Raw genomic sequence first — 25641 nt, forward strand, 5'->3', positions numbered from 1 at the left:
ATTTGTTCATGACATTCCCTTATCCTTTTGGTGTCCGCAGTCTGATATCTTGTTTCATTCTTGATATTAGTAATTTATGTTTTATCTGCTTTTTTGCCTGCTTTCCTACAGGTTTGTCAAGATTTTGATCTTTTCAAAAATTTTTCATCCTTTTGGTTTTCTTTTTTCAGATTTTATTGATTTCTATTCTTATCTGTATTTCCTTTCATCTGCTTGCTTCAAGTTTATCGTGGTCTTTTTCTAGACTATTGAGGTAGAGCTTAGAGTATTGATTTGATACTGAACTCTTAATACTGAACATTTAGTGCTTAATGGCACCACTTTAGCCATGTCTCACAAACTTTTATTTTTAAACACCTTTACATACCACAAATTTTGATTTGTTCTTATAGAGGGAGGAAAAGATTTACCAACTCTTCTATGCACCTGGATAGGTCTGAAGAAAAAACTGACAAAGATATATTAGCAAGAAAAAGCATAACAGATTTGTTTAATTAAAGTTTTATGTCTTAGGGAACTAACTTTAGAAATGAAGACACAAAGACTCAGGGAAAACTGTGTGTGTGTGTGTGTGTGTGTGTGTGTGTGTGTGTGCGCACTGATCTTCTACAAACAATGGGCAGCCATTTAGGAATGGGATTGGATAAAGGGGACTGAGTTGGGAACCCAGTGAGGCCTGTCCAGATTCCTCTTGGCCTGTGTGGTATTCCTTCCTCCCTGATATGATCTATCAGATCTCTTAAGCTAGATTGATGACTTGCTTTATGGCCACACAGAGTCAGGGGGAGAGTAGAGTAGTATTTTGAGGTTTCATGGCTGGCTTTGGGGGAAGAGGGGTTTTAGTTTCTATCACTTACCTTTGGTAAGATGAATTCTAGTTTCCTTGACTTGCCTTTGGGGAGAAAGGGGAGCTAGAGGAAGTGGGGCAGGTGAGGCCAGAAAGATTTTGTTCCTGAGCCCCTTTCTCTGAGGTCAACGCACCATTTAGGACATGATGTCTGAACCCGTTCACTGTTCGTTTTTCAATTCGAGGTTTGTCTGTGTCTGTCTGTCTGTCTGTCTCTTGATTTCCTCTGTGATTCTTGGATTATTTAGAATCAAGTGGGTTTAGTTTTAAACTCTTTGAAGGTTTTTTATTTTACCTCTGGTATAGATTTCTAGTTTGCACAATTTTAATTCCTTTAATTTTGTTGAGGTTTGTTTTATGGCTTAGGATGTGTTCCATATTGGTCTGTCTCATGGTCACTTGAAAAGAATGTGTGTTCTTCAGTTATTAGATAAAATGCTCTATAAATGCGAATTAAATCCTGTTGGTTGATGATATTCTTGAATTCTTCTGTATCTTAACTGGTTTTCTGTTCAGTTCTATCAGTTGCTGAGAAGAGGGTATTGAAGTTTCCAACAATAATTGTGACTTTCCTTTTGCTCTAAATCCTATCAGTTTTGGCTTCCCATATTTTACATTTCTGTTGTTTGGTATATACACACTTAGGATCCCAGTAGATTACCATTTTGTTGTTGTTTTGCTTTGTTTTTGTGTAGAACTGGGGATTGAGCCCAAGGACATTCTACCTAAGAGCTGTATCCTTAGTCCTATTTTTTATTTTTATTTTTATTTTATTTGCAGTATTGAGGACTGAATCCAAGGACATTCTACCTCTGATCTATACCCCCAGTCCTATTTTTAATTTAATTTTAATTTAATTTGCAGTACTGGGGATTGAACCCAGGGGCAGTCTACCTCTGAGACATACCCCCTACTCTAGTTTTTGTTATTTTTTGAAAGAGTGTCTCACTAAGTTGTTGAGGGCTTCACTAAATAGCTTAGGCTGGCCACAAATTTGCAATCCTCTTGTCTCAGCCCCCCAAGTAACAGGATTACGAACATGTACCACCACACTTGGCTTTATTTTTATTTTGAAACAGGGTCCCACTAGGTTGATGAGAGTCTTACTACTTGCTGAGGTGGTCTTTGAATCTGTGATCCTCCTGTCTCAGCCTCCCAAGTAATGGAATTACAAGCATGTGCCACTGAGCCCATTACCTTTTTGTTTTTATGTAATGTTCTTCTCTTTGGGTAAGGTTGAATGTCCATTACTAAAAGTTCTTGGGGCCAGAAGATTCAGTTTTTTTAGATTCGGGGATATTTGTATAGACTTTACTGTTTGAGCGTTCTTAATCTGAAAATCTGAAACTTTTTTTTTTTCTATACTGGGAGTTGAACTCAGGGTCTGGCACATGCTAGGTCAGCATGCAACCACTGAGCTACAACCCCCACCCAGTAACCAGAAAGATTTTGAATATGTAGGTGCTCAAAAAGTTACAGATATCAATCTGGGCGTGGTGGCGCACGCTTGTAACCCCAGCATTTGGGAAGCTGAGACCGGAGGATCGCAGTTCGCAGACAGCCTCAGCTACTTAGTGAGGCCCTCTGCAACTCAGTGAGACCCGGTTTCAAAATAAAGAATAAAAATTAGGGCGGGGGCTGTAGCTCAGAGATAGAATGCCCCTAGGTTCCATCCCCAGACCCGCAAAAAAAAAAAGAAAAAAAAATCTACTCTGTCTGATATCTTTACATATTTTTGGTCCTTTGGTTTTATAACTGAGGCTCTTTCTCTTCCCCTTTTTTTTCTAGGAATATATCATTCGGTTGCAAAGAGGAATTTCTGTAGAAAACAGCTGGCAGGTAAGCATTTTTGGGCAACTACAAAAATGTTTGAACTTGTGACCAGAACCTTGATTTAGGGTATCTAAAAACCTGAAAAATCAGGACATTTGTAAATACAGATTATATTTCTTTTAACTGTAAACATTCAGCTTTTTAAATTTAAAAAAATTATTAGCCAGAGCTAGGCGTGGTGCATTGTCATGTTTTTCCTATGACAGTGGCACACACTTATAATCTCAATACTTAGGAGGTTGAGACAGGAGGTTAGAAGCTAGCCTCAGCCACTTAGTGAGGCCCTCTACAGCTCAGTGAGACACTGTTTCAAAATAAGATATAGGGCTGGGGATGTAGCGCAGAGGTAGAATACCCCTGGGTTCAATCCCCACTACCACAATAAACAATCAATCAATCAATAAATAAATAAGCCAGCAGTGTTGTGGTGCAAGTCTATAATCCCAATACTCGAGAGGCTGAGACAGGAGGATTCCAGGTTCAAGGCCAGCCTCAGCAATTTAGTGAGACTCTTATTTCAAAATAAAAAATGAAAAGGGCTGGGGGTGTAGTTTAGAAGTAAAATGTCTCTGGGTTTTACCAAAAAAATTAAACTAATAAAATTTTACATTTCTTAAGCTGAGTGTGGTGGCACATGCTTATAATCCCAGTACTTAGGAAACTGAGATAGGAGGATAACAGGTTGGAGACCAGCCCCAGAAACGTAGTGAGACCATTTCAGCATAAAAATTAGAACTGGGGAAAAATAAAATAAAATTGGCTTCAGATGTAGCCCAGAGGTAAACTGCCTCTGGGTTCAAACCCAAGTCAGTCTCTCTGTCTGTCTGTCTGTCTGTCTGCTCTCTCTCTCTCTCTCTCTCTCTCTCTCTCTCTCTCTCTCTCTCTCACACACACACACACACACACACACACACACACACACAGAGAGAAACTTTTAAATTTCTTTATTGGTGCATATGAATTATATAGACTAGTAGATATTATTGTAGCATATTCATACATGTATATAACATATGCATATGCATAAATTTGATCAGTTTCACTCTCCATTACTTCCCTATACCCACCTGTCCTTCCTCCCCAGTCCTTTTCCTTTATCTTAATGTAAACCCTTAACTTTAAGACAAACATCATAAAAGGCTTTCTGTCTTTTTGTCTCAAGTTGTTTGGTTAAAGTGTGTATGATAATATCAGGAAGGGTACCTAGGAAATTGCTCTGCAGCTCCAATCCCAACAAGCAGGACGCCTACGGCTGCTCACTAATGGCAGGTGTGGTTAGAGCTCAGTCCAGCAGGTGGAACATGAGTCCGTGCAGTGCCCTGAATATTGTACCATCTGCGTCAGTGCTGTTTTTTGTTTGTTTGTTTGTTTGTTTATTTGTGGTACTAAAGGCATTCTACCTCCAAGCTACAACTTCAGCCCTATATTTATTTATTTATTTATTTATTTATTTATTTAGTGGGTCTGGGGATGGAACCCAGGGGCATATGACCTCTGAGCTACACCCCCTGCCCTATTTTTTTATTCTTTATTTTGAAACAGGGTTGTAGAGGGCCGCCTCACTAAGTAGTAGCTGAGGCTGTCCGTGAACCACTATCCTCTGGTCTCAGCCTCCCAAATGCTGGGATTACAAGCATATGCCACCATGCCCAGCTCCTGTTTTATTTTTTATTTTGAAAGAAGGTCTCATTGAATTGTTGAGATCCTTGCTAAATTGCCGAGGCTGGCCACGAACCTGCAATCCTTCTGTCTACGCCTCCCAAGTACTAGGATTACATGCGTGCACCACCACACCTGCATTTTTTTAACAATTTTTTTTGAACATAAATAGTATACATTTAAACTATATTTGGTGCCCTCCCCCCCCGCCCCCGTTTTCCCTTCCCCCCTCCCACCAATGGTTGTCCAGGTTAACCATGTCTTATTCATAATTTTACACATGTTCAGATGTAGACCCTCATTAATCAAGATCAGCCACACCTGCATTTTATGGATGCCCAAGTCCACTCCTGGGCCACTTCTTTTTTTTTTTTTTTTTTTTTTTTCTGTATTGGGAATGGAACCCCAGGCATATTCTACCTCTGAGCTATACCCCAGCCCTATTTTTTATTCTTTATTTTGAAATAGGGTCTCACTGAGTTGCAAAGGGCCTCACTACGTAGCTGAGGCTGCCCGTGAACTGTGATCCTTCTGTTTCAGCCTCCCAAATGCTGGCATTACAAGCGTGCCCCCCCACACCCAGCTTTGGGCCACTTTTAATACTGGTTCCTCCGCTGTCCTGGAGGGTCTTAGAGTCCCAGGCTCTGCTTCCTCAGGGGTGGCATCATAGAGAAAAGACTTCTTAGGGACATGTAGAGGCCTTCCTGCCCTGCTTGAGTTGCCATTCTGTGTGGGGACAATTTCTTCCCAATTGTTAAGTTCTGGAATTGAACCCAGGGCCTCACTCATGCTAGACAATTAATTCTACCATTGAGCTACACCCTCAGCCTCTCCTGTTTTAGTAATTATATTTACCATGTTACTTCCTTCCAAAAATCTTACCTTGTCCTGCATAACCTAGCTTGAACCTTATGACCATTTTGTCCACACTTGGTCTTTTGCCCGAAATTTCAAATACCTCTTATTTGAATAATTATTACACTTAAAATCTATTGGAGCCTTTATTAAGTTGAGCACTACTTCAGGCATGTTAAGTCATTTATTCTTTTAAAATTAGTCCTAGTAGCTGGGCATGGTGGAGCATGCTTGTAATCCCAATACTTGGGAGGCTGACACAGGAGGATCACGCAAATTCAAAGCCAGCATCAGCTACTTAGTGAGGCTCTCAGCAACTTAGTGAGACTCTATTTCCAAATAAAATACAAAAGAGGTCTGGGAGTATAGCCCAGAGGTAGAAAGCCCCTGGATTCCATCCCCAGTACCATAAAAAATAAATAAAATAAGTGCTAGTGGTAGTACTGCCCCTATTTTACATTTGAGAGGTAAGTAACTTGGACAAGGTCACACTCAGTTACTTGGCAAAACAGGTTGAATTCAGATCATCTCTGTGGATAACTACCATACAGTCTTTTGCTTCTTTGCACTATCAAGAATGGTCTTAGCCGGGTGTGATGGCGCACGCTTGTAATCCCTACGCTTGGGAGCTGGAGACAGGAGGATCGCGCAGGTTTGAAGCCAGCCGTACTGGCTTAAGAGACCCTGTTTCCAAATAAAAATATAAAGTAGGTCTGGGAGTGTGGCCCGGAGGTAGAAGGGTTTCCAGGAACCCCAGTACCACCAAAAACAAACAAACAAAAAAGAATGGTCTTGTATTTAACTTTTTTATGTGTTTGGTACACAATATGAAGAGCAAAACCCTAACCAGAAAAATTAAGCCTCTGAAATTTATAGATCCACTGCATTAGAAACCTGGAGGAACATAACAAAAATGAATTCTTAGATCTCACCCTAAACCTACCGAATTGAATTCTCTGTGGTTGGGTTCCAGTGATCTCCAGGTAGTTCTTCTGCACACCAGTGTTTGAGAACTACTAATAAAGCTAAAGCCAAACTATTCAAATGCATGCTTATTTTTTTACCCAGAGCTAGTAGAGCTTGGCTGTGGCCTACTCAGTGGTGTTGACACAACTGAGGAAGAACACAGACATGGGAGGGGGCGTCTGCAAGGGGGAGGTGGCAGCCCTGCCTGCAGTGCAGCCCAGGGTTCTGGACGATGAAATCGCAACTGGGATGTGTAATCCAGGGCAGGGATGACATTGTCTCAGAAGTCTCTACTTTCTTTTACTTTGATTCCATGCTCAGTTAAGAAAAAAATTGTGAATCATTTCTCCAGGTACCTGGTAAATAAGAACAGGTACTTGGTAAATAAGAAAGTTAGTTGAAAGGCTGCTTGCAGTTGGGATGGGGGTGCATGCCCACAGATGGCTCTAGCAAGTAGTGAGACCCTGTTTCCAAATAAGAAATAAAATCTGACTGGGGATACAGCTTGAAGGTAGAATGCCTCTGAGTTCAATCACCAATACCATGGGTTGGGGTGGGGTGGGGTGGGGGGAGGAAGGAAGAAAAGGCTATTTGCCCTGAAAACAATACTTTGACTAACTTGTTGGTATCTTGTGAGTTTGCCTGCTATTAACCAGATTTCCAAGGCCCAGCTAATGCTATGGTATGCCGGGGTCTCTTTTCTGGGCCTGTCAAGTTAAATAAATTGGGAACCAGGCAGCCTTACTCCTTTTAGTTCTAGAATGCTGGGAAATAGTAAGTAAGGAAAGGGGAAGGGATATCTTTGCAGAATCAAAACACTGTTGTCTTATCTCTTACAGATTATTAGAAGATACAGTGACTTTGACTTACTGAACAACAGCTTGCAGGTAAATAAGTTTTGAACACACATTGCTTGGGATGTCTCAGAAACTGGTTGGAAGTGGTATATTTGTCAACTTTCCATCACTCTAAGAAAATACCCAAGATTTCCAGGTGTGATGGTACATGCTTGTAATCCCAGTACTTGGGAGGCTGAGACAGGAAGATCACAGGTTAGCGGCCAGCCTCAGCTACTTAGTGAGGCCCTCCACAACCTAGTGAGACCCTGTTTCAAAATTTACAAAAAGATAGCTGGGCATGGTGGCACATGCTTCTAATCCTAGTACTTAGGAGGCTTAGACAGGAGTATCGCAGGTTTGTAGCCAGCCTCAACAACTTAGTGAGGCCATCTGCAACTTAGTGAGACCCTGTTTCAAAATAAAAAAATAAGCCAGGTGTTGTGGCACATGCTTGTAATCCCAGCATTTGGGAAGCTGAGACAGGAGGATCCAGGTTTGTGGCCAACCTCAGCTACTTAGTGAGGCCCTTTGCACCTCAGTGAGAACCTGTCTTAAAGAATAAAAAATAGGAGCCAGGCATGGTGGCACACATTTGTAATCCCAGCATTTGGGAGGCTGAGGCAGGAGGATTGAGGTTTGCAGCCAGCTTCAAATACTTAGTGAGGCCCTGTGCAACTCAGTAAGACCCTGTCTTAAAATAATGAATAAAAAATTGGGCTGGGAGTGTAGCTCAGAGGTAGAATGCCCCTGGGTTCCATCCCTGGTACAGCAATAAACAAACAAACGAACAGACAAACAAACAAAATAGGGCTGCAGGTGTAGCTGGAGGTAGAATGCCCCTGGGTTCCTAACATAGTGCCATCAAAATGAATGAATAAATAAATGTATAAATATACATAAATAAAATAATAAAGGCTGGGTTTTAGCTCAGAGGTAGAATGCCCTTGAGTTCAATCCCCACTACCACACACACCAAAATAAAATAAAATACCTGAGATAATTTATAAAGAGGAAAGGGTTATTTGGGGTCAGTTTTGGGGACTCAGTTCATGATCAGTTGCCCTATTTCTTTGGCCTATAGGGGAGCTTATTTAAAATAAACCACCATGACCTGGGCATGGAGGCGCACACTTTTAATCCCAGCATTCAGGAGGCTGAGACCGGAAGATCACAGTTTGCAGACAGCCTCAGCTACTAAGCGAGGTCCTTTGCAACTCAGTGAGACCCTGTTTCGCAAATAGAAAGAATAAAAAATAGGGCTGGGGGTGTCACTCAGAGGTAGAATGCCCCTGAGTTCTATCTCTGGTACTGCAAAAATAAATAATAACTTCATTTATTTATTAATTAAATAAGCCACTGTGGCCTTCCAGCCAGCAGTCCTTGAGCTTTGTGCCCTGTCAGAGATCACTGACTAGCTAGGGGAGGAAGGAAGGGAGCAGCCCTTCACCTAGTGTGCTGAGCATAAACCAGGCATGAGCACTCTGGCCTCAGTTGTAAGGGGTCTATATTACCACTCAAATCTGAGATCTGACACAGGCGAATGGCCTTCTGTAACCCATGCACTTGAAGACCATCTGCCTAGAGGACATGGTTGGTCCTTCCACAGCTTATTGATTAGACTTCAGAATTTAGCATTTGTAAAGCACAAACTTTAACATCATTTACAATATTTACTGCTGAAAGTGGGAGTGTTGACGGGCGTGGTGGCACACACTTGTAATCCCGGCTCTTGGGAGGCTGAGACAGGAGGATCGTGCAGGTTCGAAGCCAGCTGTGCTGGCTTAAGAGACCCTGTTTCTAAATAAAGTATAAAATAGGTCTCGGAGTGTAGCCCGGAGGTAGAAGGGCTTCCGAAAAACCCAGTACCACCAAAAAAAAAAAAAAAAAAAAAAAAAAAGAAAGTGGGAGTGTCTTATTTCTCCTGGAAGGATTGGCTCAAGTATCTGCAGACCTTTATGCAGTTCCACATTTGTTATGCTTTTGACACTGTCTTTTTTTTCTTTTTGCACTACTGGGGATCAAACCCAGTGCCTTGCGTATGTATGCTGGGCAAGTGCTCTACCACAGAGCCTGATCCACGTCCCATCTTTTTTTATATTAAATTTAGTATGACCAGTTTATTTAAATTTAGTATGGCTGGGCATGGTGGCGCCCGCTTGTAATCCTCACACTTGGGAGGCTGAGACGGGAGGATCACACAGGTTCAAAGCCAGCCTCAGCTACTTAGTGAGGCTCTCAGCAACTTAGTGAGACCCTGTTTCCAAATAAAATACAAAATAGGTTTGGGAGTGTAGCCCAAAGGTAGAAAGCCTCTGGGTTCCATCCCCAGCACCACAAAAAATAAATAAATTAATTAATTAAATAAATTTAGTATGGCTAGTATGACCATTCTGGGTAGAATAGTGGCAGAGATGAATCTCATTAGTGGGCATAATTGGTTTCATTTGTGGATTTTAGTGGCATATTCTTTCTTTTATCTAGACAGAAGCTAGGTCCGTAATGACTGCAGGCAAGGTACCAGTGTGCAGTTTACTCCAGGAGCAGATTTTCCCTTAAGGTCCCCTGCAGGGCCCACACGACAGCTCTAACAGGTGTGTGCATTTGGGGAGTTAGTGCTGGACCTCCTTTGTATTCCCACCTTTATGCACAAATAAACCTTTGCCCAGTATTGAAGAAGGGATGATCTTTGTACAATGTATTTTTGCCACAACCAAACAAGAATAATGGGAGAAATTATTTTTGAAATTGAAATGCCTAGGTTTAATTTATGAGAATTGTGGGGTGAGAAGGAGGGTTTTATCTTCTATTTATTTTACTTTAGGGATATAAGATTGGATGTTCATGAATATTCAACTGTGGCCCTTTTTTTTCTTTCTTTTTTTTTTTTTTTTTTTGGTGGTACTGGGGTTCCTGGAAACCCTTCTACTTTCCAGCCACACTCCCAGACTTATTTTATATTTTTATTTGGAAACGGTCTCTCAAGCCAGTGCAGCTGGCTTCAAACCTGTGCGATCCTCCTGTCTCTGCCTCCCAAGAGCGGGGATTACAAGCGTGGGCCACTGCGCCCAGCCAACTATGGTCTTTTTTAAAGTTCTTACTGCTTTAGTGAAGAAACTGATCAGTTCTTCTACAGTAAGGAAAGAAACGTGGACATTGTGTGTTGTTATAAACAAGAATTCAGATTGCTCAGTCTCAAAGCAACTTTTCATGGCTTTATAAATTGAAGTTTTAGTTATTATTTATTTTTATTGTTTTATTTCTTATTTGGAAACAAGGTCTCACTAGGTTGATGAGAGTCTCACTACTTGCTGAGGCGGTCCTCACACATGTGATACTCTTGTCTCAGCCTCCTGTATACTAGGATTATAGGCATGTACCACTGTGCTGGGCTGGCTGTGGCCTTTTTAATAGAGCAGAATTTTTGTTTTTTGCTTTAGTTTGATTTTCACTTTTAAGATGGGCATTTGCAACACATTATCTTATTTCAGATGCAAATATCTGCATGTATTAATGTTGGCTTGAGTTGAGCAGAATCTGGCCAGACATCATTTCAGTGGGTGGTTTTTCTTAGTTCAAGTAAACAAACAGAAGAAAGTGCATACAGCTCTTTGGCAACAAAGTAATTTCATAACAACCTCCATGAAACAAATGAAAAAGACTCTAAAACTACAAAATAAAACCGAGACCATGATTTTCAGTATTTACTTTTTTGAAAGAAAGAGAAATATAATACATGTTTGGAGTGGGGTGTGAGCCCAATAGGAAGGTACCTCAGTAGAACTAACAAAGCAGAATGTAAAATTATATGTGCCATGTAATAAAATTACATTAAATGTTTAGAAAAAAGATTGGAAGGAAATATGCCAAAATTTTAACAATGGTAACCCCCCAGATAGCAGGATTATGGGTTATATTGTTTCTGGTTCTTTGTACTGTTCTGTACTTTCCACATTCTGTACAGACAAGATTATGTAAACTATATAGGTTGAAAAATAGAAAAAGGGTGTAAAATAACATACTTTGTGGTAAAAATGGAGAAAATTTTATAGCCTTATGTTAAATAAATGCAGTATCAAATTGTCAACCAAAAGCTGGCATGGTGGCACACACTTATAATCCCAGTACTTGGGAGGCTGAGACAGCAGGATCCCAGGCTCATGGTCAGCTTCAGTAACTTAGTGAGGCCCTGTTTTAAAATAAAATAAAATAGGACTGGGGGTGTAGCTTGGAGGTAAAGTGCCCCTGAGTTCCATCCCTAGTACCCCCCTAAAAAAAATAGCAACCAAGCCTAGTGTGGTGGTGCACACCTATAGTACCAGTACTTGGGAGGCTGAGACTGGAGGATTGCAAGTTTGAGGCTAGTCTGCACAATTTAGGGAGAGCCTCAGCAGTTTAGCAAGACCCTGTTTCAAAATAAAAATTAAAATAGGTCTGAGCCTGCCTCAGAGGCGGAGTACCCTTCGGTTCAGTTCTCAGTACCAGAATAATTGAATGACTCTCTAGTACCTAAGCAAATAAATAAAAACAAGGTGAATGGCTTGAATGTGTAGTATCTAAGTGACACACTGTCTTTATAAATGTCGCTGGGGCCGGCACCTGAGGAGGGCTCACAGAGGTCCCCAAAGGGAAGTGGACTTGACTTGGATGGTGGGTCCTTGGTGCCCCACAGAAGGGAGCGTGAGCACAGTCACCGTGAGACGCAGGGGGTCTGGAGACCGGGCGCGCACTCCAATGACAGATGGGCATGGAGACCGGGCGCACACTCCAGTGGGCAGATGGGTCTGGAGACCGGGCGCACACCCCAATGCACAGATGGGTATGGAGACCGGGCGCACACCCCAGTGCACAGGCTGGAGGCTGAGTGCTGCAGGGGAGCTGCTGCTGTAGCCGAGCCAGGCGTATCTGTGCAGATAAAATCTATAGTACAGGAACATTACCCAAGAGAGCATTTTTTTGTTTGTTTTGTTTTTCTTTGTGTTGGAGACTGGATATATTAGTTATTACCTAATAGGGTTTTTATATTTTTCTTTGTTCTTTATTAAAAATATTTAATAATTTTCCCATTAGGGTGTTTTGTTGTTCTGTATTGTAAACTTAAACTACTACATTGACATACGTTGGGAGTTTGGCACTACACTGATGTGACACCGAGGGGTTTGAAGGAGGACATAACACACAGATGAAGCAATCAGATGACCAACGATGAGGTCTAACAATTGAGCTAATAGTGCTGTTCATGGTCAGATTATGTGGAAATGAACTTTGAATCTGGACTTTTAATCATGGCCACTCTTTTTGCCTATCTGTATATCTTCTACCCTACCTCAAAAAGGATGTATTTTTATTTAGCTAATAAATTGCAATTAGATAAATGCTAATTCTTTGGGCTTTTTTGTTTTTTGTTTTTTTGGTGGTACTGGGGTTCCTGGAAGCCCTTCTACCTCCGGGCTACACTCCCAGATCTATTTTTACCTTTTTATTTGGAAACAGGGTCTCCTAAGCCAGCGCGCGCGGCTGGCTTTGAACCTGCGCGATCCTCCTGTCTCTGCCTCCCAAGTGTGGGGATTACAGGCGTAAGCCACCACGCCCGGCAAGGCTAATTCTTTGAATAAGGAAAGCAACCTGAAATTTAAGTGTCTTATCTGTCAGTGAACTTATGCAGGATAAAATTCACTTTAATTGTACTCAGACATATTTTCATAATTATGTTGGAGAAATAGGCAGCTCTTAATTCCCAGCCAGCCTTTTTGTCTTGTCCAGTATCAACTATAAGGTCTTAATTTGACTGCATCATTGTTGTTTGAAAAATACAGAGTGGGATAGTTTAAGTTAGGTCAGCCCACGTGAGTGGTTTAGATTATGTCCGTTTCCATTTCATGATGCCCTTCTCTTTAGCTCTCATGTTGACCAGCACATATGCTACTTAGTTGGCTGTAATGTAAGCACAGGTGTTAGTACCACTCTTTGAAAGTGACTTTGCTTGTCAAATTAAAGTATGATCTGATGTTTTGTTTTGTTATGTTAAGATTAAAAAATAGAAAACTGTAAATGACCTGGAAAGTGATAGTGAATTGACCACCTGCATTTACTTTTCTTTCTTCCCCAAACCACTCTAAACAATATTAAACTACTCTAAGCAATAGCAAATTTGACTTTATATAAACATCACAGAACCTCCTAAAGGTTCAGTAGTTGTTCTGCATATAATTTACCTAATGTAAATATGATAATTACTAAAATTACAATATAACTGCTATTGGAAAGATGGGGATAGGATATATGTGGCATAAGGTTGGAATTGTGAAAGAGAACTTAATCCTCATTTTTTATAATGGGAAATAAACAGATACTTCCTAAAAATAAAAAATAAAAACATAACAGTATCAGCATTTCCCAGTACCAAAAGGTCATTTCTACCTGGGCGTGGTGGTGTACACCTGTGATCCCAGTGCTTGGGAGGCTGCAATAGGAGTTATCATAGGTTCGAGGACAGCCTCAGCAAATAGTAAGATTCTCATCAACCTACTAAGATCCTGTTTCACAATAAAAATAAAAGAGGGCTGGGGGTATAGCTTGAGGTAGAATGCCCTTGGGTTCAATCCCCAATCACACACACACACACACACACACACACACACACACAATCTCTAAGGGGAGTGGAGAATGGATCTGTCACCCTGTAGCAGAGGTTATAGGGGCAGAGTGTTATAGAACTTTGGTGAAATTTTTAAAATTTTTCAATAAAATTTTAGTTACTACACTTCATACAGAATTTTATCAATTCTAAAATGCTTCATTTTTAATATTTTATAATATCAGAATTAGGATGTATTTTAAAATCTATGTTGTCTTAATTTAATGAACTACACTGGTTTAGGATTATGATGTCAAATATTTTTAGTGTGTAATGCTTTTTTTTTTAAAGATTGCAGGCCTAAATCTACCTCTTCCTCCCAAAAAATTGATTGGAAACATGGATCGTGAATTCATAGCTGAGAGACAAAAAGGTCTTCAAAACTATCTCAATGTTATCACCACAAATCACATTTTGTCTAATTGTGAGCTGGTTAAGAAGTTTTTAGATCCAAACAACTATTCTGCAAACTATACTGGTAAGCAAAGGGTGTGAGCCATGGTCTTTGGGGAGCTGTCCTCAGGAGAAGGTCATATGTGTGAAATCTACTTCCAAATTGAAAACTATGCACATTAGAATAGAGTATTATTTATTTACAAAGACTTACTTTGAAATAATAATTATGATTTACTGTAGATTTATAAAGAACATAATTTACTTCTAAAATGTCTATAGTGAGCCGGGCATGGTAGCGCACGCTTGTAATCCCCGTACTTGGGAGGCTGAGACACGAGGATTGCACGGGTTCGAAACCAGCCTCAGCTTCTTAGTGAGGCTTTCAACAACTTAGTGAGACCCTGTTTCCAAATAAAATATAAAAAAGGTCTGGGAGTATAGCCCAGAGGTAGAAAGCCTCTGGGTTCCACCCCCAGTACCACCAAAAAATAAAAAAATAAAATGTCTATAGTGTTTATACAGAAAAAAATGAAAGAGAAATTATCTTATGTACTTACTACTTATGATCTTGTCTTTATTATCTTTCTGACAGAATAGAGGGTATATAATCCATAGGGACATATACAGTAATCTCAACTTGGTTTATATTTGGCTCTATTTATAGTATTTATTGTTACCGATGAGCTCAGTCCTTGTGGGGGGGCAAGTCCACTCGTGGCCGGGAGCCTCAGAAAGATGGGGCAAAAGGCAGGTGATGTCCTGCAGAAACTTATCTGCAGCAATTCTTTCCCCTCTATGAATTCCCTAAGTTTTTAGGTACGACGTTTGGGAAAGAATCTGAGGCGGACAAAGGCTTCTTGAGCCAATGACACTTTATTACAAAAACTCCAAGAAATTTATACCCTTCACCAGTAAAGTTAATAATAAGAGAAAAGGGAGGTGGGTGTAATCATTGTGAAATAATAATGAATGACATGTAAACAAAGGTAATAAAACTAGTCCTTCAGCTGGCTGTTGGCCTTCGAGAGATTGACTCCGGATTCTTTTCCAAGGTCTTTGCAGATAAGCAGTCCCAGGGGGCCACTTCCCAAAATAAACAAGCATGGCCAAGGCTTGGGGGTTTCTCGGGGAATCTTCTTTGGCTTTCTTGGAACTTTCCATCTTTTGGGCTCAGTTCATATAGCAAGTGTGGGGAGATGTGGTGATTCAGGTGGATGTGATGGAGTTTCTTCAGGTGTTGGCATCTTATCTTCTAAATCTGAAAGCTTAAGCAAACTCACAACACAGTTTTGCAGACAAAATACCACAAACAACACCACAAAGTTCTTGGTTTTAATTGTCAGATGTATTTCCTTAACTGCTGAGCACTCTTCTTTAGACAATAAGCCTATTAAAAGCCTACTCATCTTTAATAATCCATTTCTCTGTCACAAACCCTCTGCAACCTGCTTCTAACTTTCTAATTCCTTTCTTTCCCAGTTGGGACGTTCTTATGATAAGCTCTTCTTCATGCAAAAATGCTTTTCTTACTCTTACACGGTATTTCCTTTCCTTCATACATATATATTTAGAACGTCTGTCCTTTATTTAGTCATATTTATTTCTAACCCTGCGGTCAGTCTCTGTCTCCATGAATGCTCATACTGAGGTAAAAGTCAACAATCTTTCTCCTTGAGTCTATTGTATTTGGGCAACTAAGTTGTTTATCAACTAAATTGCTTTACGGTCACACACAAGGTTTTTATCTTCTCTGTCTCTAGGCAGGATCTCAAGGGTAAACAGAGTTACCTTAAACTGAGCTACCTTACCGGAGTTAATAGCTTAACCTAAATTAGTGATTGGAATGAGGGTCGGAGGCCATTTGTGATTGCTGCAGCTGGAGTGCTTATCACAGCATCTGAGTTCTGGCCAGTTTTTATTATTATTGAGCAGAGCCAAGGACGTTTAGACAAATTATTAGAGAATTTATTTCCTCAGACTCAATTTCTTTCATAGTCCTGTTCTCACATCACTGGAGCAATTCGTGTAGAGAGTTAAAAGAATACTAGAAGAATAATAGTTATGCAAGAATATCTAAAAGTGGAAAGATGCTTTTGGCCAGCGAGCACACCTTCTCTCGGGGCTTATTTCTCACTTTGAGATTTTGCCTATTTAACTGCGAAAATGCAGATGCCGAGAGAGCGTGGCTTTTGCTGGTATCTGCAATTTATAGTATATTGTATCTATTTTTTCTGGGGATTTATTTTAAACACATTGGTTTATCTTCCTATTTAGTCTCTGAAACCATTACAGTGTTTGCACAGAGTATAGCTCTCTTCCAAATTTTCCTCAGATTAGGGTGCAGCCAGGAATCTGAGCCAGGAATCTGTGGAAGGGGCTTCTCTTGAAAAACAGATGTCAAATCACAAACACGAAACCAGCAAAATTGCTGGCAAGGATGTGGGGAAAGAGGAACTCTTTTACACTGTTGGTGGGAGTGCAGAGTAGTTCAGCCACTATGGAGATCAGTACGGAGATTCCCTAGAAAACTGGGAATAGATCCACCATTTGATCCGGCTATACCACTCCTGGGTATCTTTCCAAAGGGGTTGAAACCAGAGAACCACATTAACATATGCATACCCATGTCCTTAGCAGCATAGTTTGTAATAGCCAAAATATGGAACCAACAGATAAATGGATTGCAAAATTATGGGAAATACACACAAAGGAATTCTATTCAGCTATAAAGAAGAAGAAAATAATAGCATTTGCAAGAAGATGGAAGGAACTGGAGAATGTTATATTAAGTGAGATTAGTCAAGCACAGAAAGAGAAGGGACATATGTTTTCTTTAATATGCCCAAGCTAGGGAGTAGTGGTAATGCCAGAGGGACTCCAGATGATGGAGGGAAAAATATCAGCAAAGCTTGAATGGAAAGATAGGAGAGGAAGAAAGCTGAGTTTGTTCAATGGAGGAGCTACATACGAATATGTGTAATAGTATAAATATAACATGGTTAACCTGGATACTCGCTATTGGGAGGGGGCAAGAGAAATGGAGGGGGAAGGGCATGAAGCACAACCTAAGTGTACACTTTCAATATGTTCCACTTAGAAAAAATTAAAATTAAAAAAAATTTAAAAAACCTACACTTAGCTGGGCATGGTACTACATGCCTATAATTCCAGTACTTGGGAGGCTAAGGCAAATGATTGTAGTTTCAAGACTAGCCTCAGCAATTTAATGAGACTCTGAAAATAAAAAAAATAGGAGCTGGAGGTATAGCTCAGTGGTGGAATGCTCCTGGGTTCAATCCTCATTACCAAAAAAAAAAAAAAAAAAAAGTCATGCTTAGAGGCTTTCTCTGTAGAACTCTGGGAATGGTTCGTTTCTTTGCAAGGAGTATATGTTTTATTAGATTATTGAACCTTCAAAATATTGCTTTTGAAGTAATTTTATTCCTGTATCAGAGCGATTGGGAAAAAGTTTGGGCACCAAGCCTGTCTGCATAGTAGAATCACTTGGGGGGAGGGGTTTAAAATGGTCTGATGCCCAGGTTGTATTCATGCCAATTACACCAGAATCTCTGGGTGGGGCTCAGAGTCCATCAAGCTTCCCAGGTGATTCTGAGGGCAAGTGTCAAGGCGTAGTGCATACATAATGATCCATTCACAAAACAAACATCAGCTCTGTGCTGCACTGTGCAGGGCTGAGGTGGGGATGGGCACCGCATCCGTGGTCTCCCAGCTGTGTGCTTCTCTGTGCAGGGCCACTTCTCCCCTGCAGTGTCCCTGCTTCTCAGTTTCTCAATGACCAGTGGGCACCACCCATCATTCCTGTGGCAGGATCTGAGTTTTGTGTTCAAGTGGAGACAAGACCCACACAGCCACTTTTTCTGCTTGTACTCTGGGTTGAGGCTCCTTGTTAAAGGGAGACTGTGCTGCCAGCCCAGTCTCCAGGGACAACCACCTCCTGTCTTCTGGAGCCCTTAGCCTGGGATTGCAGGGCTTTTCTTTCTTTTCCTGGCTTTCTCCAAATGATACCCAGCAGAGGGCAAATGTCCGCTCTTGGTCCTCTCTGGGGGTTGTCAGTGCTCATTGAATTAGAAAACCTGAGAGCCAGGTATTTTAAAAGGAAAATCAGTACCTCCCTGTGATGAGTTTTTGTTGGTAAACACGCACCTGCACTCTCAGTATTGTATTCATCTTAGTAGCAAGCCCCTTCCACCGTTTGAAAGCCTCTATTTGCTGTGCCATCTTCCCACCTCAGACCAACACATCCCCTCAGAGTAAGGGATTTTTTTTTTCTGGTACTGGGGACAGAACCCTCCTACCTCCGGGCTACACTCTCAGATCTATTTTATATTTTATTTGGAAACAGGGTCTCTTAAGCCAGCGAGGCTGGCTTTGAACCTGCGTGATCCTCCTGTCTCTGCCTCCCAAGTGCAGGGATTACAAGCGTGTGCCACCACGCCCAGCAGAGTAAGGGAACTTTAATGTCCATACAAGTCATTTGAGCCAGAAATTTATTGGGAGGCCTGGGTCTTGGTTTCTGTTTTGTTGTTAGCCCTGGGGTCCTGACCTGTGCAAGTGGAGGTTGGGGAGAGGGGACTGAATTAGTTCCCTTCTAGTCCTAAAGTCCCAGGAGTCTCTCAATAGTAGGGTAAAGGAGGGAGGTATGGGGCAGGAATTGTATTCAGATATTTAGAACTGAAGTAGGTTGTTTTGGTGAAGTCACAGGCCTTTCTGCAGCATGCCCTCCAGTAGACTAGAGATCTGGAGCCCAGTTGCAGGGCTAGAGGACTCAGCGATTGTCCCTACTGTCATCCCATGCCACTGGGACCCAGGAGCCCAAAGACTGCGCAGTGAGGGCTCCTGGTACACCTGAGCTTCCTGGGAGGGACAGGAGGGACCTGACAGCTTGGCTCTGCACTTCTTGTCTTGGGCTTGTTTGCCAGTGCTTACTGAGTATGCATCATTTAGTGCCAAGGAAATAGAGGGCAGACACCATCCTTTTCACCAGTGCTGTGTTCTAGTGAGAGGCTCCTCATTCCTTGACTATGTATTGAATCCTTAGTTCTCATTTCATGAAATATTTATTGAGCACCTACTATTTGCCTGCTGCTATGTATACAGCAAAGAGAAAGCAGTAGTCTTTAGTCTCTTCACACAAGGCACTTACACAGGGAGATTGCCAGGTGAAGGCTGTGGCAGAATGAACCGAAGATTCAGTTCCAGAGCTGGACTGGTCTTCCCAGAAGAGGTAGTACCAAAACTGAGATCTGAAGGGCCAGTGGAAGTTAGCCAGGCTAGAGGCAGGGTCAGTGCTCTAGGCAAAGCTGCCTGAAAGGAGAGAGACATATGATTATGGGCTTTATCCAGGTTAAGCAGTACCCAGCTGGGAGCCAGCTATGGTAGCACGCACCTGTAATCCCATTACTTGGGAGGCTGAGACAGGAGGATCACAGGTTTGAAGTTAGCCTTAGCAATTTAGCAAGGCCCTCAACAACTTATTGAGACCCCATTTCAAAATAAAAAATAAAATAGGGCTGGGGGTATAGCTCAGAAGTAGAGCACCCTTGGATTCAATCCCTAGTATTACAAAAAGAAAAGGTACCCAGGTAGTCACAATGGTCAATGCCTATAATCTCAGTACCTGAGAAGCTGGGACAGGTGGATCATAGGCTCAAGGCCAGTCTTAGCAACTTAGCGAGCTCTGTTTCCAAATTTTAAAAAGCTGAGGAATGGCTCAGAGGTAGAATGCTCCTAGGTTCAATTTCCAGTACCAAAAAAGAAAGAAAAAAAAGAGGTATACTTTCAGCCAGAGTTTACCGTCTGAATGAAGAGAACAACCCTAATACAGGAAAGGCTCGGGGTAACCCCATAAGAAAGCAGCAGATGCAGCACTGGGAGTGTGCAGAAGGAAGGGCCTGGCTAGCAGCGCAGCAGATGTGGGCTGCATGGAGGGAGAGAGGTCCAGATGGAAAATGCTGAGGGACTCTAGGTGCACTAGTCTCTAGGACCTCAAGAGACAAACCTCAGGGTGCCTGAGTGAGGCTCCACCCACTGCAGGAAACAAAGCCAGGAAGGTGGATTATCCCAGAGGGAAGTTGAATGCTGTTTACTGTTTAGCAGCTTGGTCTTGATTTGGTAAGGGGATCTGGGGGGAAGTAAAGGCTTCTAAACAGAAGAGTAAATATTCAAGATTGATATGTGTTGCCTGAGTCTGGGGAGGGAAGACATTAATATTGGGACCATGGCAGCCATTTAATTTATTTGACAATAAATTATAATTTAGTAGAAAGAAAATGTTATTTTCCAGTTCTCTGACCCCTGTGGTATCAAAAGAATATATTCTCTAGTCCTCAGTTTCTTGGCAGATCTTGCCTGTTCCATTTGTTAACTACTATTTATTTTCCCTTTAAAACAGTGTATGCAGCCCGGCGTGGTGGCACACCTTTGTAATCCAGCATTTGGGAGGCTGAGACAGGAGGATCACATTTTACAGACAGCCTCAGCTACTTAAGTGAGGCCCTCTGCAACTCAGTGAGACCCTGATTCAAAATAAAGAATAAAAAAATAGGTCTGAGGGTGTAGCTTGGAGGTAGAATGCCCCTGGGTTCCATCCCCAGTACTGCCAAAACAAAACAAAACAAAACAAAAAACTAAAAAAGTATGCTACAGAGTACATACAATAGATACTATCAGTTAATGATTCTGTAGGGAATTAGGAGTTACCATTAGTTTTGAACCACTGTCCTTTACATTCTCTTGAAGTGACATTGTATATTGCATTAGAAAAGTACTTTTTGGCCAAGCATGGTATTACACCTGTAATACGAAGTCAGTATTTGGGAGGTGAGACAGGAGGATTCCAGTTTCAAGGTCAGTGCGTGATACTTTAGTGAGACACCGCTTCGAAATAACAAATAAAATAGGGATGGAGATAGAACACCCCCCCACCATTCAATCCCCAGTACCACCTTAAAAAAAAGGAAGAGAACCAGGAGTGGTGGCACATACTTGTAATCCCAGCACTTGGGAGGCTGAGACAGGAGGATCACAGGTTTGAAGCCAGCCTCAGCTACTTAGGGAGGGTCTCAGCAACTTAGTGAGACCCTGTTTCCAAATAAAATATAAAATGGGTCTGGAGGTCTAGCCTGGAGATAGAAGGCCTCTGGGTTTCATCCCGAGTAACACATACACACACACACACACACACACACACACACACACACACACAAGAACACACACACACACACAAGAACACACACACGAACCAGAACCAGGCATATTGTTGCACACTTGTAATCCCAGCACTTGGGAGGCTGAGACATGAAGATCTCATATTCGCAGGTTCATAGCCAGCCTCAGCTACTTAGTACAGCCCTCCACAACTTAGTGAGACCCTATTTTAAAATAAATAATAGAAAAATAGGGCTGGGGGTATAGCTTGGAGGTAGAATGCCCCTGGGTTCAATCCCTAGTTCTGAAAAAAAAAAAAAAAGAAGAAGAAAGAAAGAAAAACATTTTTTATAATCCATCTCAAAATTGATATGAATAATTTTCACTTAAAATAATTTACTTTTAAGTTTATTTTAAAATTATTTTGAAAATTCTGAAAATACTTTATATCAACATTAATTATAGAAGAGGTACAGAGTTTCCAGAGTTGATAATAAAAATGTATATGCTGCTACACTTAGCCCTTCCAAATGGTCTGTAGCATGTTAGAGTAATTATAACACATGTAAATTGAGCCAATTTTATATTTGGATATCACATTTTCTTCTGAGTAGATGCCACCGACACTTTACATATTGAGCCAGTAACCAAACAGCTAATAAGCTGCTTTCTTCCCTGAATCCCTTAATTCATAATGTACTGTAAAGTAAGTCAGAATGCTGTTTGCCAGCTCTCAGCACGATCATTCCAGAGGAGGTCGTCTTGACCTACGGAGAGATTTCTGATGAATCCTCCTTCCTTCCTGTCTCCCTAGGGTATAATTAATGCTAAGCAATAGGGAGATTCCACAGTCACTTGAGCGATTGCTGTGTGCTTTCAGGGCTCTGGAGGGGCTTCATTTATTCACTGCATTGGGAGGAAATGGCAACTTACAGATGTTCCTTTTTGCAGGAAATGTAAAAAGCAGTTATTCGAGATAGTTTCTTAATACAGTGAACTTTAAAGAACTTCCTCTTCTCATTGTCTTCTTAAAGGGGGGAAATGGTCTCATGATAAATGGACAGATTTTATTTTTCCCGCAAACAGGCACTCCCTTACTTCCCACAATAGAACCATGTTGCTGAACATAGATGTTTCTCTAAAGCACTGCTTTTATTTCCTTTTTTTTTTTTTTTTTTTGCAGCACTGAGGATTGAAGCCAGGGGCATTCTACCTTTAAGCTATACTCCAGCCCTACTTTTTTTTTATTTTGAAATAAGTTCTCACTAGGTTGATAACAGTCTCACCGTATGCTGAGGCTGCCCTCAAACTTGCAATCCTCCTGTCTCCACCTCCAAGTACTAAAATTACAAGCGTGTGCCACCACGCCTGGCTTCTTATTTCCATTCATATTTAAGGCCAATCATTTCTTGTTTATGAAAGCTATATAATTCCAAGAGAAATGACGATAGGATAAATATCACTTGGAACAACGTTAAATGTTATTCTGGTTTGACCTTAGAACATGCTTTGAGTCTTGTGTTTGGGTTATTGTGTGTATATATATATATATATATATATATATTTTTTTTTTTTTTTTTTTTTTTTTTTTTGCGGGTCTGGGGATGGAACCCAGGGGCATTTGACCTCCAGGCTACAGCCCCTGCCCTATATTTTATTATTTATTTTGAAACCGGGTCTCACTGAGTTGCAGAGGGCCTCACTAAGTAGCTGAGGCTGTCCACGAACCGCGATCCTCCTGGTCTCAGCCTCCCAAATGCTGGGATTACAAGCGTGCACCACCACGCCCGGCTTGCTGCATATATTGAATTCTAGACTTAGGCCAAATCATATTTTAGATTTCGTGTGTGTGTGTGTGTGTGTGTGTGTGTGTGTGTGTGTGAGAGAGAGAGAGAGAGAGAGAGAGAGAGAGAGAGAGAGAGAGAGAGAGAGAGAGAGAGAGAGGGAGATAGATAGATACTGGGAGTGGAACCCAGGGGCTACACTCCCAGACCTATTTTATACTTTATTTGGAAACAGGGTTTCACTGAGTTACTGAGAGCCTCACTAAGTAGCTGAGGCTTGCTTTGAACCTGTGTAATTGATCCTCCTGTGTCAGCCTCCCAAGCGTTGGGATTACAAGCCTGCACCACCACACCCAGCTTATTATTTTCTACCTTAAAACATACTATTTATTTATTTATTTATTTATTTATTTATTTATTTATTTAGTGGTACTGGGGATAGAACCCAGGAGCATTCTACCTTTGAGCTACACCCCCAGCACTATTTTTTATTCTTTATTTTGAAACAGAGTCTAACTAAGTTGCAAAGGGCCTAAGTAGCCGAGGCTGTTCGCAAACTGCGATCCTCATGTCTCAGCCTCCCAAATACTGGGATTACAAGCGTGAGCCACCACGCCCGGCTTTGAAATTATTTTAGATTTACAGAAAAGTTGCAGTGATAGTACAGAGAGTTTCTATATATACCCTCACCCAGTATCTTCAATATATATATATATTTTTTGCGGGTCTGAGGATGGAACCCAGGGGCATTCAACCTCTGAGCTATACCCCCTGCCCTATTCTTTATTTTGAAACAGGATCTCACTAAGTTGCAAAGGGCCTCACTAAGTAGCTGAGGCTGTCTGCGAACCACGATCCTCAGGTCTTAGCCTCCCGAATGCTGGGATTACAAGCGTGTGCCACCACGCCCGGCTCAGTATCTTCAATATTAATATCTTATATAATCATGACACGTTTATCAAAACTAAGAAGTTAATATTAATTAGTACATTACTATTAAACATAGACTTTATTCAGATTTTACTAGTTTTTTCACTAATATACTTTATATATTCCAGGGTCCAGTCTAAATTCCATTGTGGCTAGGTAAGATAGCACATGCCTGGGGAACCTGAGATTAGAAGGATCACAGGCTGGCCTTAAGCAACTTAACAAGACCCTTTTAAAAAATGAAAAATAAAAAGGGCTAAGGGTGTAGATTGGAGGTAGAATGCTCCTGGGTTCATTCCCTAGTATTAAAAAAAAATTGTTTTTTGAGACAAGGTCCAAATTGCCCAGCTTGGCCTTGAACTTTTGATCTTCCTGCTTCAACACCACCACCCTCTCCCCCAGTAGCTGGAATTACAGACACCCACCACCGTGCACAACCAGTAGTTAAGTTTTTAATGAAGGTCACAGCCTATAAAGACTTCACTTGCAAAAATAGTATATGAGGCATATGGCTCTTTCCTATGTCTGACTAATGAGTTTCTAAAATGTCTTTGCAGAGATTGCCTTACAACAGGTTTCCATGTTCTTCCGATCAGAGCCAAAGTGGGAGGTTGTAGAACCATTGAAAGACATAGGTGAGAAACTGACATTCTGTTAAAAGATCCAGGACTGGATTCTTAGTCATGCTTTCTGCTAGGTATCCCAAGAAAGCTCTTACTTAAATTTTGGTAACTTCTTTCTTCTTCTTCTTCTTCTTTTTTTTTTTTTTTTTTTTGTCTCCCTACCACTTTAGAATACAATTTTTAAATTTTAATACCTAACTAGTCTTTGTTAATGAGGCTTTAGCCTCAATAGGACTTTGATTATAGTAACTTTTAAAACCACTATTCATTATTCACCTGTCTTTTTCACTAAATGTAAAGCATTGTTTTCATATAATTTCATATAATAATATATGACATATATTATTAAAATATATGACATATAGTCATATCAAATCATATAATAATTGTTTCCATATAATTTCTTTTTTCTTTTTTGTTTTAATATAACCTTTAACCATGTAAACATTAGCAAATAGTTGTTTTACTCATGCCTACATAGCTGTGGCTAGTTTTGCCAAACTTAATTTTGCTTAATTAAAATTTAATTAAGTCAACAAAATTTATATCAATTGTAAAAATTAAATAGCTATAAACACTTTTCTGGGGTGAATTAATTCGAACCACCCCTCATGCCACTCCTGAGTGGTATGGAGCTATAACTGTCTTCTGTATTTCTATCTTTTTAATAAACTTTAAATCTTGATAAAAAGAAAAACACTTTTCTGTTTTATGGCAGGCTGGAGGTTAAGGAAGAAATATTTCTTGATGAAGATCAAAAATCAACCAAAGGAACGGCTAGTCTTAAGCTGGGTAAGGTTTTCTTTTTTTTTTTTTCCCCCTTCAGTTATTTCAGGAAGTTGAGATAGGTTTATGAAAGCAGATTTGAGAAGAGAATTACAAAATTGTATTGTGTGTATTGTGCTTTTTTTTTTTTTTTTTTTTTTTGGTGCTGGAGCGTAAAACCAGGGATATTCTACTTCTGAGTTATACTCTCAGCCCTTTTTTTAAAATTTTGAAACAGTCTCACTAAGTTGCCAAGATTGGCTTCAAACTTTACTTTAGAAGTGGGCATTACTTTATTTGGGGGTTCTAATGATACATTGGTCACTAGAATTAGATGAGATCA

At 40.7% G+C, this 25641-nt stretch overlaps 1 protein-coding gene across 11 annotated transcripts in view; it reads left to right on the forward strand.

Moving 5' to 3' along the window:
• Positions 1-25641, forward strand: part of PXK (PX domain containing serine/threonine kinase like) — a gene marked incomplete at both ends in the record, with an annotated part of 78469 nt that overhangs the window by 18431 nt on the left and 34397 nt on the right. For 3 of the 11 annotated variants that reach the window (XM_080715735.1, XM_080715738.1, XM_080715743.1), the window contains 5 exons: positions 2636-2686; positions 7000-7047; positions 13925-14111; positions 24468-24545; positions 25252-25325. In XM_080715735.1, coding sequence (XP_080571861.1) covers positions 2636-2686; positions 7000-7047; positions 13925-14111; positions 24468-24545; positions 25252-25325 — 438 coding nt within the window. The remainder of the gene's footprint in view (positions 1-2635; positions 2687-6999; positions 7048-13924; positions 14112-24467; positions 24546-25251; positions 25326-25641) is intronic. The other 8 variants (XM_080715739.1, XM_080715741.1, XM_080715736.1 and 5 more) reach the window with 3 other exon arrangements.

The sequence above is a fragment of the Muscardinus avellanarius genome, assembly GCF_963383645.1.
Source record: "Muscardinus avellanarius genome assembly, chromosome: 18".
NCBI lineage: Eukaryota > Metazoa > Chordata > Mammalia > Rodentia > Gliridae > Muscardinus > Muscardinus avellanarius.